The sequence below is a fragment of the Tiliqua scincoides genome, chromosome 3 (genome assembly GCF_035046505.1).
Source record: "Tiliqua scincoides isolate rTilSci1 chromosome 3, rTilSci1.hap2, whole genome shotgun sequence".
NCBI classification, from domain to species: domain Eukaryota; kingdom Metazoa; phylum Chordata; class Lepidosauria; order Squamata; family Scincidae; genus Tiliqua; species Tiliqua scincoides.
The window spans coordinates 231,070,290-231,086,170 of NC_089823.1; the positions used below are offsets into that span (position 1 = coordinate 231,070,290).

Below are 15,881 nucleotides of genomic sequence, written 5' to 3' on the forward strand. Positions count from 1 at the left end.
ATAAACTTCATAATTGAGGTAGAGATGTTTGTCAGTTTGTCAGATGTGTGCAAATTTCAGAATATTGAGAAAATGGCATGTCTTGCTATATATGCTGTACTTGTATAAGAAGCTTAGTGTCTGTCAGAATGAAAACTGATGATCTTCCCTTTCTCCTCCCCCCATAAACAATTCATATATTGAGTTCACGGCCACACTTTCTGAAACAATTATTTTAACTGGATTAAAAACAGGCAATTTATAAAGCAATGCTAACAAATGCAGTGAAAAACATGGAGGCGTGAGTGTGCTGGTTTCTGGTGGAATTGTTGACTAAATTTAGGATTTTTTACTCCTAAAGGCAACAGATGTGATTGAAGAAATTAGCCCTTCGGAAAAGGCCTTAAATGGCCCTGCAATTGTTCCTGGAACTGAGCCTTCAAAGCTACAGCATAGTCCTGAAGAAAGGTCTAGTATTGTACCTGAAGATGGAAATAACCAGGAAGAAGCTGTGTTGAATGGTGTTTCATAAACAGTTCCTAGTTTACAGTTCTTTTACATTACATTTTACAATAGTGCTTGTATAAGCTTGCCAAAGATAGAAATATGAATCGCGAGTCTTGACACCGCACTTTCAGTTCCTCCATTTTGGAAAACAAAGGGGAAGGATCCTGAAGAAATCCAATGTTGAACATACTTTGAGACCTACTGTGTTATAAATATCATCAGATGTGCCTTGAGAATAGTATATGTAACATTTAAATAAAAAACAAATTGCTGGCTATAGGAAATGTTATTTTGTTTTCAAAATATGGCAGAGATGTGGGGGAGGTCCCTAACGTAACCTTCTTTATGAAAGCATTAGCTGCTTTTGTTACATTTTTAATAATATGCAACCACTTCACCTGAGGAAAACTAGAAAAAAATGCAGTCTAAAGTATTTTGCACTGAATTGTAATTTCTCCATTAGTTTAGTCTGGAAACTGGTCTGTTTTAATACATGTTTTTTAAATGCTGTATGTAGTGGGGGGGGGGACTGGACTGCAGACCACTGGAATACATTTATTAAATTCTCAATCTGCAGGGATCTTGGGTGACATTGGCAGTGACTGTTCTACATTGAGGCTTTGTTTGATTTATTTATTAAACTGTACAGTATTTAAAAATCAAACATAGCTTTAGTTAAAACACTTAAGCTGAATTAGTCATGTCCATTAAGACATAACCAGAACTACTGAAAAGATCAATTTCCAGAAAGTTTCTTCTGTATAAACTACATATGTTAGTCCTTAGAGTATTTTTATTTTTGTTTTGGTTGTTTGATGTGCAATATGTTTTTGTATGCTGGTAGAAAAATAAATAAACTTTGATCTTCCATTGGTTGATCCTTAAGTAGTTTCCACACACATGAATGAATTTATTACAGTAACTTATTTTTATTAAAGTCAAAACTAGTTTTCAGGTGTCAAGCTAAATGATATGGTGGGAAATCTGATCTTTTTTTAATAACACTGGAAGAGTTTTACTACCCCTTGTTTCAACCTGTGGCTGCTTTGAAACTTAATAGAAACTACAGATGATCTGACTGCAGATCTCTGCTGTCTCATATAGCTTGATATGTATCGTGGTCCAAGTACAGTAGAGGTGGGCATCCTTAAATTAGCTAAAATGCATCCATGTGTAGTAAGTAATCCCATTCAAGAAACTGAACACAATAGCAGGTTTCATGGGGATCTCAGAGCTGAATGACAATAGATGTAGTTCTGCATGTTTGCTACTTGCTACGAACCACTTCCTCTATATAGCTCACCACTTTGCTGCTATAGCTGTTGGATTATTTGAAATCTGCCATCTCTACTTCTGAATTATAATTTTAAACAGGTATGCTCCTTTGATCTTGCTGTGATAGCTTTCCTTAGTGTTGCCCTTTGACAGTATTGGGTAGCTGTGTATGACCACCGTAATTAAGCAGAAATGAATTGGCTGTATCCAAGGTGTAGGACCTACACAGATGAAGCAAAGACCTGAGTATTAGGAAAGCCAAAGGCTGACCAGGAGTAGTGCCTACTACTTAGTGGCCAGCTCTCAATTTCATTGATTTACCTGGCTACCAATTGAAAGGGAGAATAGGTAGATACTCTCTGTTGCCACCATTGTAGACTAGACAGGCAGCAGGTGTGTGGTGGCATCTGAGAGCCCTTCCCCTCCCAGGATGGGTAGAAACTAGCAGTTCTGTCCTATGCTGCAGTTGTGAACATGAACATTCTAAAAGTAGGAATGGATCTCTGAACCACTAGGAATACGTAGACTCTAACAATTACCTGTACTACCTTGTGCTTAAAAAGAAAAGGCCTTACCTATTTTGGCTGTGAAGCTAAGCTTGCCTAGGGTTCATTACAAAAATGTGTAAGCCATTTTTATCATTAGAGACTTTCAGGATAAAACAAACAGTACAAATAAGCAAGAGTGTATGTACCTGCTCCTCTTACCTCTTCAGGATTAAAGTCTTGTTTAAGAACTCATGACAATAGACATTGTTGGCTTGGTAAAATTCCAATATTGGTTCTTAGTGCCACAAACTCCTGAAAATAAGTTGAAACTGGGTATATGGAAAGGCTACATGAGAACATTTGAAATATCAATAGATCAACAGAGTGCCCTAGCACAATAACTTTGGTCCATCTAAGCATTCAATTGAATTACAGATCTACAGGTGATTACTGTAATAACTTCAGCATCCAGAAACCATGATGTTTTCAGAGTTTAAAAGTTATGTTAATGCATATATGAAGTTAAGGAACAAGGTAAGTGCAAATGTATCCAGAAAAGAACATTTCAGACTTCTTTATTCTTATAGGGAAGAGATGAACAACATACCCTAAGTCTGAAAACAGGATTTTCCCCTGCCAACCGGAATATTTTGCTAACTGCAAAATCTTCTGTCATAGCAGCATGTGCTTCAGCCATTCATATCCAACTAATCTTAAACTGGCCCAGTACTTCAGAAAATTGTGCACAAAATGTCTACATGAGTCAATTAACCTTAAGTCCTGCCACCTTCATTATTCTTCTAGCAAAGTTTCAATTGAGATTCAATTCTGAAAAAAAGGAGTTGTGAAACAAGAGTTCCTCATGGCCCATTACTGAGCTTTGTTTTTTGTCAAGTCAAAATGGTCAGCTATGGTTGGATCATTCTTAAACCACTGATGAGGTGTGCTGGTGGGATTCTTTTCATTTCTTAGCTTGACCTTCCAGGAAGTCTTTAGCTTCATTGATTTTGGCTGCAACGTATGGGGATCCTCCTAGTAAAGACAAATACAGATGTCATACCACAAGAGTATCTGTTCCTTCCTTTTGACACACATCTGTCTGACTGCTTAGATAAAGCTTCTGTTTGACACAGATTACAAAAAACCATTATTGTCAGAGGCTATTTGAACATGATTTCTGCTCGAGCAGAGAACTTTGGCATACAGTAGCAAGCGTAGTGAGAAACTTTCCAGATTTAGAAAGTCCCCAAAATGTCCCCTTCGATCAGGGGTGTCCAAACTTTTGGGCAAGAGGGCCACATCATCTCTGACACTGTCGGGGGCCAGGGGAAAAATAGAATTCACATTTCAAATTTAAATAAATTTACATGAATATATTAGAACTTATATGAATGAATTTCTTAGCTTATTTATAATACACATGGAGAACTATAATACAAGCACTCTCCTCCACCCCTCCAGCACATAAAGCAAGATTGAGACGTAACTTTATCAAAGGTAAGAAAAAGTATGGATTACTTAGGACTTTGATTTCAGCAGAAATGGCAAAACTAGCCCATGGATCTGATAACCACATTCCTGCCCCCCCTCACTGAACATGAACACATAACTGCATGAGAGGCAAGGAAAAACATGGAAAAATTTAAAAGCAAATATGTGAGGGATGAAATGGGAAAACACCAGGGATTTTTATTATTTTTCAAACAAAAAAGAGACCCAAAAAGAAGCCATGCTGCCCAAACCCCCACCACACCAGAGAGAGCAGAATAAAAAAATGAAAGCAGATACATCTGGGATGAAATAAGCATAACCAAGCTACGAAAGGGGAAGCACCAGGCACTTTCATTTTTTTTAAAAAACAGAAACAACCAAGCCAGGAATGGGGGGGTGGGGTGGAACTAACAGCAGGAAAAGGCAGTGATGCATATGGGGAAAAACAGCAGAAATCAGCACCTGGCGGTTACAGGCAGCAAAGAAAGCAACATAGCACAGACTCAGACCTGGGCAGGTGTGTAGGGGGTGGAAAAAACACCCAGGAAGAGGCATCAAACGCAGCTGCTAGGGGCCTGGCTCCTTTGCTTGGTCCCTTTTTTTTTAGGGGGGAGTGGTGAAGCAAACTCGGTGAAGGCACATCCCTAACTGTCTCCACGTATTTGGTGCCTTTTCCTGGGCATTTATTTCTCCCTCATTTCTCCCTCCCACCCAGTAGCTCCCTCCTCCTTCCAACTGCACTCTGGGGCACAACCAGAAGCCCACTTGGCTTCCCTTCTCCTTCCTCTCTCAAACACACACCCTCCAAGTGCCTTCGTTCACCTGCTCCCCCGCCCCAAGAGAAACCAAGCAAAGGAACCAGGCACCCAGTAGCTGCTCCGATTGGGTTCCCCCCCCCCGAGCTCAAAGCTAGCACTCACCTAGCGTTCCAGCAGCCAACAATCGTCCTCTCCAGCCTGTCCCTCCTTCCAACTGCACTAAGGAGCACAACCAGAACCCCTCCCCCTCTTAACGCATCCGCCCCACACACAAACCATGTGTGGCATCATGCTCCTGCTTGCCGGATGGGTGGGGCTTCCTCAGAACTCTCAGCAGGAGCTCTGCAGAGCCAGCCATCTGCTTGCTGCCGCTGCAACGTCATGTTGGGGCAGCAAGGGCTCCAGCGGGCCGAGTGCCCACTGGAGATGGGGGGCTCCTGGAGGGCTGGATTGGGGCCCCCTGAGGGCTACAAATGGTCCATGGGCCGGAGTTTGGGCAGCCCTTCCTTAGACTGAACTACTCACATAGCCTTCAAAGAACTAAATAAGAAGAGGCAACAGGACGCCCATAGCCAAAGCCAGTCCCTACAGCAAGGTAGCATGAGAGGTCAGACATTTGACAACGGCCAACCGCTTAGAACTGAGTAACCCTCAATGCCCCATTTAGAGAGTTCTCACAAAGGCTTTGCCCATGGGCTGCCAGCAAGCTGAGGTCAGCACTATCCTAAAAGGCTTCCCATCTGTCCTAACATCATAGCCAATTCTGGATGAGCAAGAAGTACTACTAATCCACAACATCAAACCAACCTTGTTTTTTCTGATTTGATTTACCTTTATCAGGATGATTCAAAAGCATGATTCGTCTGTGAGCTTCTCTGATTTTTCCTTTATTAGCTGTAGGACTGATAGTAAACAAAAAGCCCCAAGCCCACATTAGATCAATTCCATTTTCAAAGGGCTTCACACACTCGCTGAGAAGAAACTAAAGAACAACCTGTGGACTCTTTGTCAGGGCTAGGTTGCTGCTTTGGATAAGAACACATTCCCCATCTTTTTCATTTGCACTAATACAACTTAGGTCATAAGCCTGTCAGATATCACAGGAATTCCTGCTGTCCATAAGCAAGAGATCATTGTATAACATGCAAAAACGTTTAGGAAACATCAGAGGCAAGCACAAAAAGAAACAGCCCATCATAGCAAATTATTCCTTGTAGTGAGTATGACCAAAAGAACTGAGCATGGGATTTAAAAGCTTACCATCCATCCTTAACTCTGTACAAACACTAGCTCAAGAACCTCACCATTAACAGTGCTAGAATTCAGGCAAGAACGTGCAGCATGACCTGAGGCACAACTCCTTTAGCAAAACCAAAGGACAAAAAGCACATGGTAAATCTTCTAAAGCTATGGTATGCAAACTGGAACATATCCCCCACTCTGATTATACAAACTCTAAATCTGATGTAACAAACAGTAAAGTCCTGGGAAGGTCATAAGGAGCTTCTGCACTTTTGGAAGAGGTTCCTATTTGAACTAAAAAGTCTTAGTTCTATCAACTTTTATTTTTTACCTTACTCCTAATATTAAAGCAGCTTCCCGCTTGCTCATTTTGGGTTCAAATCCTCCTCTATAATAGCCACTGAAAGCCTGGGGGGGAAAAAAGATTTTAGTATTTTTAAAAATGTAGTATGCAAGATTACCACTTATAAGCAAGACGGCATGACATAAACATTACTATGATTGTGCCAGACAGCATGATATGAATTAAAATCCAGTTCTACAATGCTACATGAAAGAGTAGATTTCATGGCGTTAGTTCCTCTGTCTCCCACTGCTAACAGCCTCACCCTAACTTTTTCCTGTTTTGAGATTTTGGGTCCAATCCTATCCAACTTTCCAGCACTGATGCAGCTTTGGCAACGAGTCATACACTGCGTCCTGTGGTGACGCAGGTCACAGAGAAGGTCACAGAGGCCTTCTCAAGATTTATTTATTGGATTTGTATTCCACCTTCCTCCCCGAAGGTCACCCAAGGCGGCTAACAATCAAGTTAAAAAATACAAGGCAGATAAACATTAAAAGTACAACACACTTGAAAACAATTAAAAACAGATAAAATACACGGCAGCAGACTGAAAGCACGCAGTAAGAGACATAAGTTATAAATTTATAAAAACAGCCCTTATGGTGCCTCAAAGGCTTTCCTGAATAAAAAAGTCTTCAGGTCCCGCCGGAACGCTAGTAATGAGGGAGCAGCTCTCAATTCAAAGGGGAAGGAATTCCATAGTGCAGGTGCCACCACCGAAAAAGGCCCTGTTTCTGGTCGCCATTCCCTTCACTACTCTCAATGACAGCACAACCAGCAGGGCCCCTTCTAATGACCTTAGAGAACGGACCAGATTATACAGAAGAAGGCGGTCTCACAAATACGCTGGTCCCAAGCCGTTTAGGGCTTTAAAGGTCATAACCAGCATCTTGAATTCTGCCCAGAAGCGAATGGGCAGTCAGTGCAGCCGCCGGCATAGCGGCGTGATGGAGTCAAACCACCGACCCCCAGCAACTACCCGAGCTGCCGCATTCTGCACTAGTTGTAGCTTCCGGACCATCTTCAGGGGCAGCCCCATGTAGAGCGCGTTACAATAATCTAATCTTGATGTCACTATGGCATGGACCACCGTGGCCAGATCCGCCCGAGACATAAGGGAATCTCTTATCTCAGGGCTGCATTGGGGCTGGAAACTTGGATAGGATTGGGCCCTAAAACATTTCTACAGAACTGAGCAACCAAAAGCATGTATATTGAGGTTTAGTCATTTGCCTCATTTCCATACCTTACTACTACCATATATAGGCTTTCTGATGGAAGATCTAGGTATTCTGATTAAGCACGAACGCCCACAAACTTTGGCTGCTGTGTCCAGCTGTTCAGGGTCACTGACAGAGAACAGGCAATGATAGTATCACAGAAGCAAAGAAAAATCCACCTTGATGAAAAAATGGAAGAAAATCAACTCACGGTTTTTGGTAGAGACTGCAGCGCTTGCTTTACTTGTGGTTCCATTAGCTTCAATGCTTGCAGTGCATAGCGACCTTGAAGGAAGGGAAGAATTCAAATTCTTACTACTTATATAGTGACATGCTGGTTGAAACTTGACCTTGTGCCAGCACTGCATTCCAATGAGAGACTAAGAACATAAGAACAGCCCCACTGGATCAGCTTCCTGTATCTCACAGCGGTCCACTGAATGCCCCAGGGAGCACATCAGATAACAAGAGACCTGCATCCTGGTGCCCTCCCTGGCATCTGGCATTCTGACACAGCCCATTTCTAAAATCAGAAGGTTGCACATACACATCATGGCTTGTAACCCGTAATGGATTTTTCCTTCAGGAACTTGTCCAATCCCCTTTTAAAGGTATCCAGGCCAGATGCCATCACCACATCCTGCGGCAAGGAGCTCCACAGACTGACCACACACTGAGTAAAGAAATATTTTATTTTGTCTTTCCTAACCCTCCCAACACTCAATTTTAGTGGATGTCCACTTCATGAGATTCACCCAGGCAGTGAATCTGTGCCAGTGCGCCTGTGTTGCATGGGCACAATCCTGAACTGAAGTTAGGAGCCACCCCTGAGTTCAGAAATTCAGCATACTCTACTCCTGAAGAATGTAATATTTATCAAATAGATAAGAATAATTTACATTTTACTGTAAATTACAGTACTGTACTATAATTTACCAATTCTTTCTTTGATCTTTTTTTTTCTCATTTGCAGAACAAACAGGCCACCAAAACTAGGAAAGGGCAACATTTAGGTGCTGTGCTGTATACAATTTCCAATATATTTTTCTATGACCCATAGGTCTGTCAGAATCCTGGTCTTACATTTTTTAAAGCATTCAGTCATAAGAAGTGACCCACTGGATCAGGCCAAAGGCCCACCTAGTCCAGCTTCCTATATCTCACAGTGGCCCACCAGATGCCTCAGGGAGCACACAAGACAGTAAGATACCTGCATACCGTTGCCACTCCCTTGCACCTGGCATTCTGAGGTCTGTTGGCAACCTTCAGTCTCAAAAGACTATGGTATCATGCTCTGAATGGTGGTTCTGGAACAGCGTCTAGTGTGGCTGAAAAGGCTGATTTGGGAGTAACAATCCCCTCCACACTGGGAACAAGTGCAGTCTGTCCCTGGTCTGGCTCCCTGAGGTAGCCTACTTCTAAAACCAGGAGGCTGTACATACTCATTATGGCTTGTAACTTATGATGGACTTTTCTTCTAGAAATCTGCCCAATCCCCTTTTAAAGGCATCTAGACTAGATGCCATCACCACATCCAAGGAATTCTCCTGATTAGTGCTGGACTTGAAAAAGGAATGACAATATATTGTAAAGGGTCATAAGCCATGAACTCAACAAGGAGAAACCCAAGTTAAGCTTTTAAAAAACAGCAATTTTGAGATTTATGAAACCAAATCTATGCAACAACGATTCAGACCCTATATGGAAGGGATTGTCACTCCCGGATTGGCCTTTTCAGCCACACTAGACGCTGTGCCAGAACCACCTTTCAGAGCGCGATACCATAGTCTTTCGAGACTGAAGGTTGCCAATATGTGATATACCACATTCTTTCCAGGTCCCAATTCCTCACACAAAGGAGTGGGCACTTCTTTAAAAAATACCATCTGTGACCTATGTCTGAACAAAGAGAGCTACTCTTCAGCCACAGAAATCTGTATAGATCACTGAAGTTCCAGCAGCTCCAAAAACTACTGTAATTATTGTTTGGGTGGCATTGGAATGACAGAATTCAGCAAGATTGAGCCTCTGGGTTCTCAAACAGAGGCTGGAATCCTCTGGGATGATTGTAAATGCTGGGACACAATGATTTAATCACTCCTCTCTTTCTCCAACAATTGGAGCAGGAAATCTGCCAGCAACAGCTGGAGATAGGAACTGCTAAATTTCTGCCATTGATATCAATCCTTAAAGCAGCCAGATGGGCCTGCTGCCATGTGAAAAAATGAGGGTAGCAAGTGCAGAAGGGAGCAAGACAATTGCTAACATCTGTATTTACTAACAGCACACACAGCAGTAAAGTGTTTGAACATGAAAGGGGGCAACCTCCTAGGTATGCAGAAGTAGATATGTTTGTAAATTAAAAAGAAAAAGGAACACCCCTTCCCCTCCCCCCCAAATAATCCAGTCTGATGCAAATTGAACATGTTCATGGCCACCAGAAGACACATCATGGGTGGTGAGAAAAGAGAGGAAATTAACCTGCTTGAGGTTAACCTGCTTGAGCCAACTGGGCACTAAGGTTGAGGAGATGCAGAATTTTGTTGTTGGTCCCAGGTATAATTTTGGATGTCCATTTGTTCAGGAGCCCCACACATGACATCTGATAATCTCCATAAGAATAATCCTGCTGGATCAAGCCAAAGATCAGCATCCTATTTCCCACAGCAGCCACCAGCTGCTTCTGGAAAGCTCACAAGCAGGAGAGAAGGCAAACTTATCTCCCATATATTCCCATATCAAGCAAATGGCTTGAACCCAAGCAAAGATGATGATGATGATGATGATGATGATAACTCGGTATTTATATACCGCCTTTCTGGTCATTGGATTACTCCTCTGACTTTATACAAGGCAATTTACATAGGCAGGCATTTCTAAATCCCTCAAGGGGATTTTTACAATCATAGAAGTTCTCTCTTTCAAGAACCAACAACATTTCAGAATGGATCTTCCCGGTTTGGTCTCACTTCTGGCCTCCAGTTCTCCCATGCAGGCTGACAACCAGCTCCATCTCTCACATGGAGGGCAGCCAAGATGCTTCTTACTCACACCAAGAGCAGGTAGAATCACTCAGCTGGGCTTGTCAGCTGCTTCAAGGTCTCGCCATTCTCAGCCGTTCAGGGAGCTGCTGGTGTCCTCGAACTGGCGACGTTCTGATGTTATCTTCGGGCTAACGGAGGCTTTACTCTCTAGACCAGACCTCCTGCCCACCAAGATTAATTTAGAAGTGTGGCCAAGCTCAAACCATTTCAGCAACATAAATTTAGGCCTAACATAGCTTAGTTTTATGTATTATGTACTTATTTCTAAATAATGTAGCACAGAACCCAAGCCCATGATAACAGAGTGGGACAAAAGTTGAAATGAATATCATGGTTTGGTAGCCAATATTCTTAATAATAATAATAGATGTCTGCAAAAAGATGTATGAACAATTAAGAACAATTAAAATACATAGATCGGTGACATGATCCACACCCAATGTAGCCCTTAGAGGCTATTAACATACTACCAGAATGTATAATACAACACTATATTATTGCATTACTATCAGTTAACAGTCCAACCCATTCAAGCAGAAATAAAGCCCGCAAGCCAAGCACAAACCTGCATATCCAGCAGCAGCTATCGTCAGACCAACGGCTATCATAGTACTAGCCTGAAAAAGAAGAGAAAGCAGTACCATAAGAATGCAAAAACAGTAATTTAAATATAGATCCTATTGCAATCAAAATGGTTTCTGATAAAAAAGGAAAATACATCTGGAAACTGCCACAAAATGGATAGGATATAGCTTATACAGTATGTTTTGGAGTATCTTAATTGGCAGTTTTGAACTCCTTGCATTTGAAAGTAAAGCACACTCAGAATAACTGTCAATCATTACTCTTAAGATGAAATAACCTAGCACAGATACGTGCAATTACTAGAACATGAGCACACTTCTATTGTTTAATTCATAAAGACATTTTTATGTTTATTCAAAATTTAGCTCTCATTCTTACTGATGGATTCTGTCCAATTCAGAAGCTTGCACAGTACATTAGGTACGCTTCTGATCTTATAAAGAATGGAGATCCCATTCAACGACTATCCAAAGGCAGACCCAAGATCTATGGCAGTGGTTCTCAAACTTTTAGCACCAGGACTCACTTTTTAGAATGAGAATCTGTCAGGACCCACTGGAAGTGACGTCATGAACGGAAGTGACGTCATGAAACAAGGACATTTTTAACAATCCTAGGCAGCAATCCTACCCACATTTACCCAGGAGTAGGTCCCATTGACTATCATTGTTCAAAGCATAGACACTGTAGCTTGTTAAAAGTACAGATTTGTACATTTCCCCAAATGCAGTCCCCAAATGGTAGCATCAAGTCTAATATTGTAAAAATAAAATATTGAAATGAATGGGGACCCACCTAAAATTCATTTGTGACTCACCTAGTGGGTCCTGATCCAAAATTTGAGAAACAATGCTCTATGCATAATGCCTAGATTCTCACTCCCATTCCTTATGGCCACAATCTCTTCAAACATAGTGTGAATATACTCCTTTCCCTGTTATGGGGAGCATGAGCAAGTTTGTTCATAGTGTACGATATTCTACAAGAGACTAGTTAAATATGATAGAGGTGGAATCCTCCACTGACACTTTGCTTTCAGCACACATCTTTAGGCAAAGATGCAAATGCAAAAAGCAGGTGAACAAAGGATGGTAATTCCAAACTAGCTACCATAGAAGCAACCTATGTTGATTATTATAAATTGAAAAGCAAAGGGCAATGGCAGTCAACCCACATTTGCAGTGCTAGTATGGAGAACCAGCATGATATAGCAGCTGGTGCTGGACAAGGGCTGGAAAACTGCTTTCCAAACTGTGGGTTGGGACCCACCAGTGAGCCATTTTGGTGGGTTGCAAAAAGTTTTTGAAACATTAAAAAAAACCATAACTTTGCAAGCAAGCTTGTCCAGTCTGCAGAAGAAAACTGTTAGCTGGTATAAGGTAATAAGGACCCTGATTATTATTAATTAATCAATAAAATATGTCTTTCTAGTTTTTTTGTTTGTTTGTTTGTTTGTTTGTTTTTTGAGGACCCATTTTACAAAATTGGGTCCTGGTGCGAAAAAGTTTGGGTAGCACTAGGGCTAGAGTGATCTGGGTTCCAAGCCCCCACTCAGCCATGAAACTCACTGAGTGAGTGACCTTGGGCCAGACAAACTTTCCCAGAGTTGCATCAGGTTTGTATGCTACCCTCTTTTGGAGGAAGGATAAAAATGCAAGAAACAAAACAGACTCCAGATGAAGGTGACAAGCCTGGTGCAAGATTCAGTGTGTGTTATGTGTGTGGGGGGAGACTTAGGCTGCAATTCTATCCACATTTACCTGCGGGTAAGTCCCATCAATTATGACAGGACTTACTTCTGAGTAGACATGCACAGGCTTGTGCTGTCAGGCTACAAGCCTATCCAAACTTACTTGAGAGTAAGCCCCACTGACTATCATGGGACTTACTTTTGAGTAGATATGCAGAGGATTGGGCTCTTAGGCTGCAATTCTACCCACATTTACCTGGGACTCAGTCCCATTGACTATAATGGGACTTACTTCTACTTCTGAGTAGACATGCGCAAGATAAGAATATAAGAAGAGCCCCACTGGATCAGGCCAAATGCCCACCTAGACCCTGTATCTCACAGTGGCCCACCAGAAGCCTCCGTGAGCACACAAGACAACAAGGGACCTGCATGCTGGTGTCCTCGGCATTCTGAGGTAGCCTACTTCTAAAATCAGAACGTTGCACATATCTATGATGGAGTTTTCTTCCAGAAATCTGTCCAATCCCATTTTAAAGGCATCCAGGCCAGAACCATCACCATATCCTGTGGCAAGGAGTTCCATGGACTACTTCTAAAACCAGGAGGTTGCACATACCCATCATGGCTTGTAACCTGTGATGGACTTTTCCTCCAGAAATCTGTGCAATCCTCTTTTAAAGGAATCCAGGCCAGAAACCATCACCACAGCTTGTGGCAAGGAGTTTCACGGACTAGTTCTAAAACCCTGAAATTGCATATACCCATCACAGCTGGTAACCTGTGATGAAGTTTTCCTCCAGAAATCTGTCCAATTCCCTTTTAAAGGCATCCAGGCCAGGTGCCATCTCCACATACAACAACAAGGAGTTCCACAGACTAATGACATGCTGGGTAAAGAAATAATTTCCTTTGTGTGTCTTAACTCTACTGACACCCAATTTCAGTTGCTGTCCCTTGGTTCTGGTGTTGTGTGAGAGGGAAAAGAGCATCCTTCCATCCACTCTATCATCATATCCTGTGGCAATGGGTTCCACAGACACTAAATTTCAGTGGATGTCCCCTGGTTCTGGTGCTGTGTGAGAGGGAAAAGAGCATCCTTCCATCCACTCTATCATCATATCCTGTGGCAATGGGTTCCACAGACACTAAATTTCAGTGGATGTCCACTGGTTCTGGTGCTGTGTGAGAGGGAAAAGAGCATCCTTCCATCCACTCTATCTATCATCTTATATTGTGGCAAGGAGCTCCACAGACACTCCATCTTAGTGGCTGTCCCAGGGTTTTGGTGTTGTGTGAGGGGAAAAGAGCATCCCTCCATCCACTCTATCACCATATCCTGTAGCAAGGAGTTCCACAGACACTCAATTTCAGAGGCTACCCGCTGGTTCTGATGCTGTGTGAGAGGGAAAGGAGCATCCCTCCATGCACTCTATCACCATATCTTGTGACCAGGAGTTCCACAGACACCCAATTTCAGTGGCTACCCTCTGGTTCTGGGGCTGTGTGCGGGGAAAGAGGATCCCCTAACCCAAACAGGATGGATCTGTCAGTCCTGTGGGGGGGGGCTCTTCCCCCCCCTTGGGAAGGTAGGGCTGCACTTGGACCCCCGCCAGTCCGCCACGTCTGCTCGCCCGCCTGCCTGCCTGCCTGCTTGCTTGCTTGCTGGGGACGACTTCAGGGGAGCCTGCAGACTCCTGGGGTCTCCCCTCACCCCGCCACCCCCTGCAGAGCGCCGGCGGCGCGAGGCTGCTCTCACTCACCATGACAGCCTCCGCACCTCGAGCCACCCGGCCAGCCCGCTTGCGCTCCTCAGAACCTCCTGCCGTAAAGCGAGGAAAAGCCCGCGACTGTCGTGAAACAGCCGAGGCGCGCACTCTCTCACTCTCACTCACTCTGTGCCCCGCCCGCTGCGAAGGCGGGAACGCGCGCGCTACTCGTTGAGGCGCGCGCCTGAGCGAGCGTTCTCTCCTCAGCGGAGGCTCTGAGGGAGGCGTTTTACCGGGGAGGGGAGCAGCAGGCAGGCAGGCAGGCAGGCCTGTGTGTGCTCGCAAAACTGTGGCCAGTTTCAAGATGGCGTTTGTTTTGCCCCTGTGTACACAAAGAAGTCTGTGCCCCATGAACCACACTGGGCTCCCTCGCCTCCTCAGAGGGCTTACAGTCTAGAAAGGGGTGCTACAGCGCCGCAGCTATTCGAACGATTGCGGAGGGGAGGCTCTGCCTCACCTGCCTCCCCACCCACCGCAGGTCCCTGCTTTACACATGCTTGCACACCTCACACAGCAGTAGTTGCGCTTCTCAAAGGACTGCTGCACCTCACATGGCGGCGCCACTTTTCCAAGGACTCCAGAGTGGAGGCTCTGCCTCACCTCACGCAGTGGTTGTGGCACTCTCTGTAGGACTCTGATGGGGAGGCTCTGCCTCACCTCACATGGTGGTGACACTTTTTGAAGGACTCCAGAAGGGAGGCTCAGCCTCATCTTACACAGCTGCAGCACTTTGAGGAGGCTCTGCCTCACCTCACACTGCAGCTTTGGCACTTTTCATTCTGAGGTAGCCTACTTCTAAAACCAGAAGGGGTTATTAGCAGGGGTTAAGCATGATAGGTTTAGCTACCATGGTGGCCGGAGGAAGACCAGATCAGCCAAAGGCTTGAAGAGGGAGATAGAGTTTGCACCATCTTTGGCAGCTCGTTAAAGGGGATAGCTCTTCCCTCCCCAGAAAGAAGAAAGTTTCATAATTTTGGAGCAATAGCTGGGGGCCCAATTCTATCCAATTTTCCAGTGCTGGTGCAGCTGTGCCAATGGGGCATACACTAGACCCTGTGGTAGGGAGGCAGTCACAGAGGCCTCCTCAAGGTATGGAAACATTTGTTCCCTTACCTCAGGGCTGTGTTGTCATTGCACCAGTGCTGGAAAGTTGGATAGGATTGTCCCCTTATTTGAGTGGCCTTGCTTTATTTTTAAAACTGGAGATCTTTGTTCAGCTGCTTTTCTTTATTGCTATGTTAGCTTATTGTTATAGTCTTCTGTTGGGGATTTTATGTTGTGCTTATTTTTGGTGCTTTTAAAAACTTTTTGAGTAATATTTGCAAACTAAAATTATTATTATTATTATTATTATTATTATTATTATTATTATTATTATTATTTCTACCCTGCCTTTCTCCCCAGAGGGACTCAAGGTGGCTAAAATAAAGCAAGATATAAACAACAACAACAACAAAAACAGGGTGCAGTAGCTATTAAGTTATGAA

General features: G+C 43.5%; 2 protein-coding genes across 3 annotated transcripts in view; one reads left to right on the forward strand and one right to left on the reverse strand.

Annotated features, from left to right (window-relative positions):
• FXR1 (FMR1 autosomal homolog 1) overlaps nt 1–1,354 on the forward strand; it is a 49,611-nt gene extending 48,257 nt beyond the window's left edge. For both annotated transcript variants that reach the window (XM_066622374.1, XM_066622372.1), the window contains one exon: nt 341–1,354. In XM_066622374.1, coding sequence (XP_066478471.1) covers nt 341–511 — 171 coding nt within the window. In that variant the 3' untranslated portion in view covers nt 512–1,354. The remainder of the gene's footprint in view (nt 1–340) is intronic.
• A 1,159-nt stretch (nt 1,355–2,513) lies between these two features.
• On the reverse strand, nt 2,514–14,465 carry DNAJC19 (DnaJ heat shock protein family (Hsp40) member C19). The gene is made up of 6 exons (XM_066622375.1): nt 14,389–14,465; nt 10,916–10,967; nt 7,518–7,591; nt 6,072–6,148; nt 5,330–5,400; nt 2,514–3,281 (listed from the first exon to the last, which is right to left on the reverse strand). The coding sequence occupies exons 1-6, from the start codon at nt 14,389–14,391 to the stop codon at nt 3,211–3,213; spliced, it is 348 nt and encodes a 115-aa protein (XP_066478472.1). The 5' UTR covers nt 14,392–14,465; the 3' UTR covers nt 2,514–3,210.
• Between the last annotated feature and the right edge of the window lie 1,416 nt (nt 14,466–15,881).

Coding starts and splice junctions, on each gene's coding strand:
- DNAJC19 (XM_066622375.1), bottom strand. Junction 6,149..7,517: donor TGCAGTCTCTACCAAAAACC/GTGAGTTGATTT, acceptor TTTCCCCCCCAG/GCTTTCAGTGGCTATTATAG. Junction 3,282..5,329: donor TTTGAATCATCCTGATAAAG/GTAAATCAAATC, acceptor TGTCTTTACTAG/GAGGATCCCCATACGTTGCA.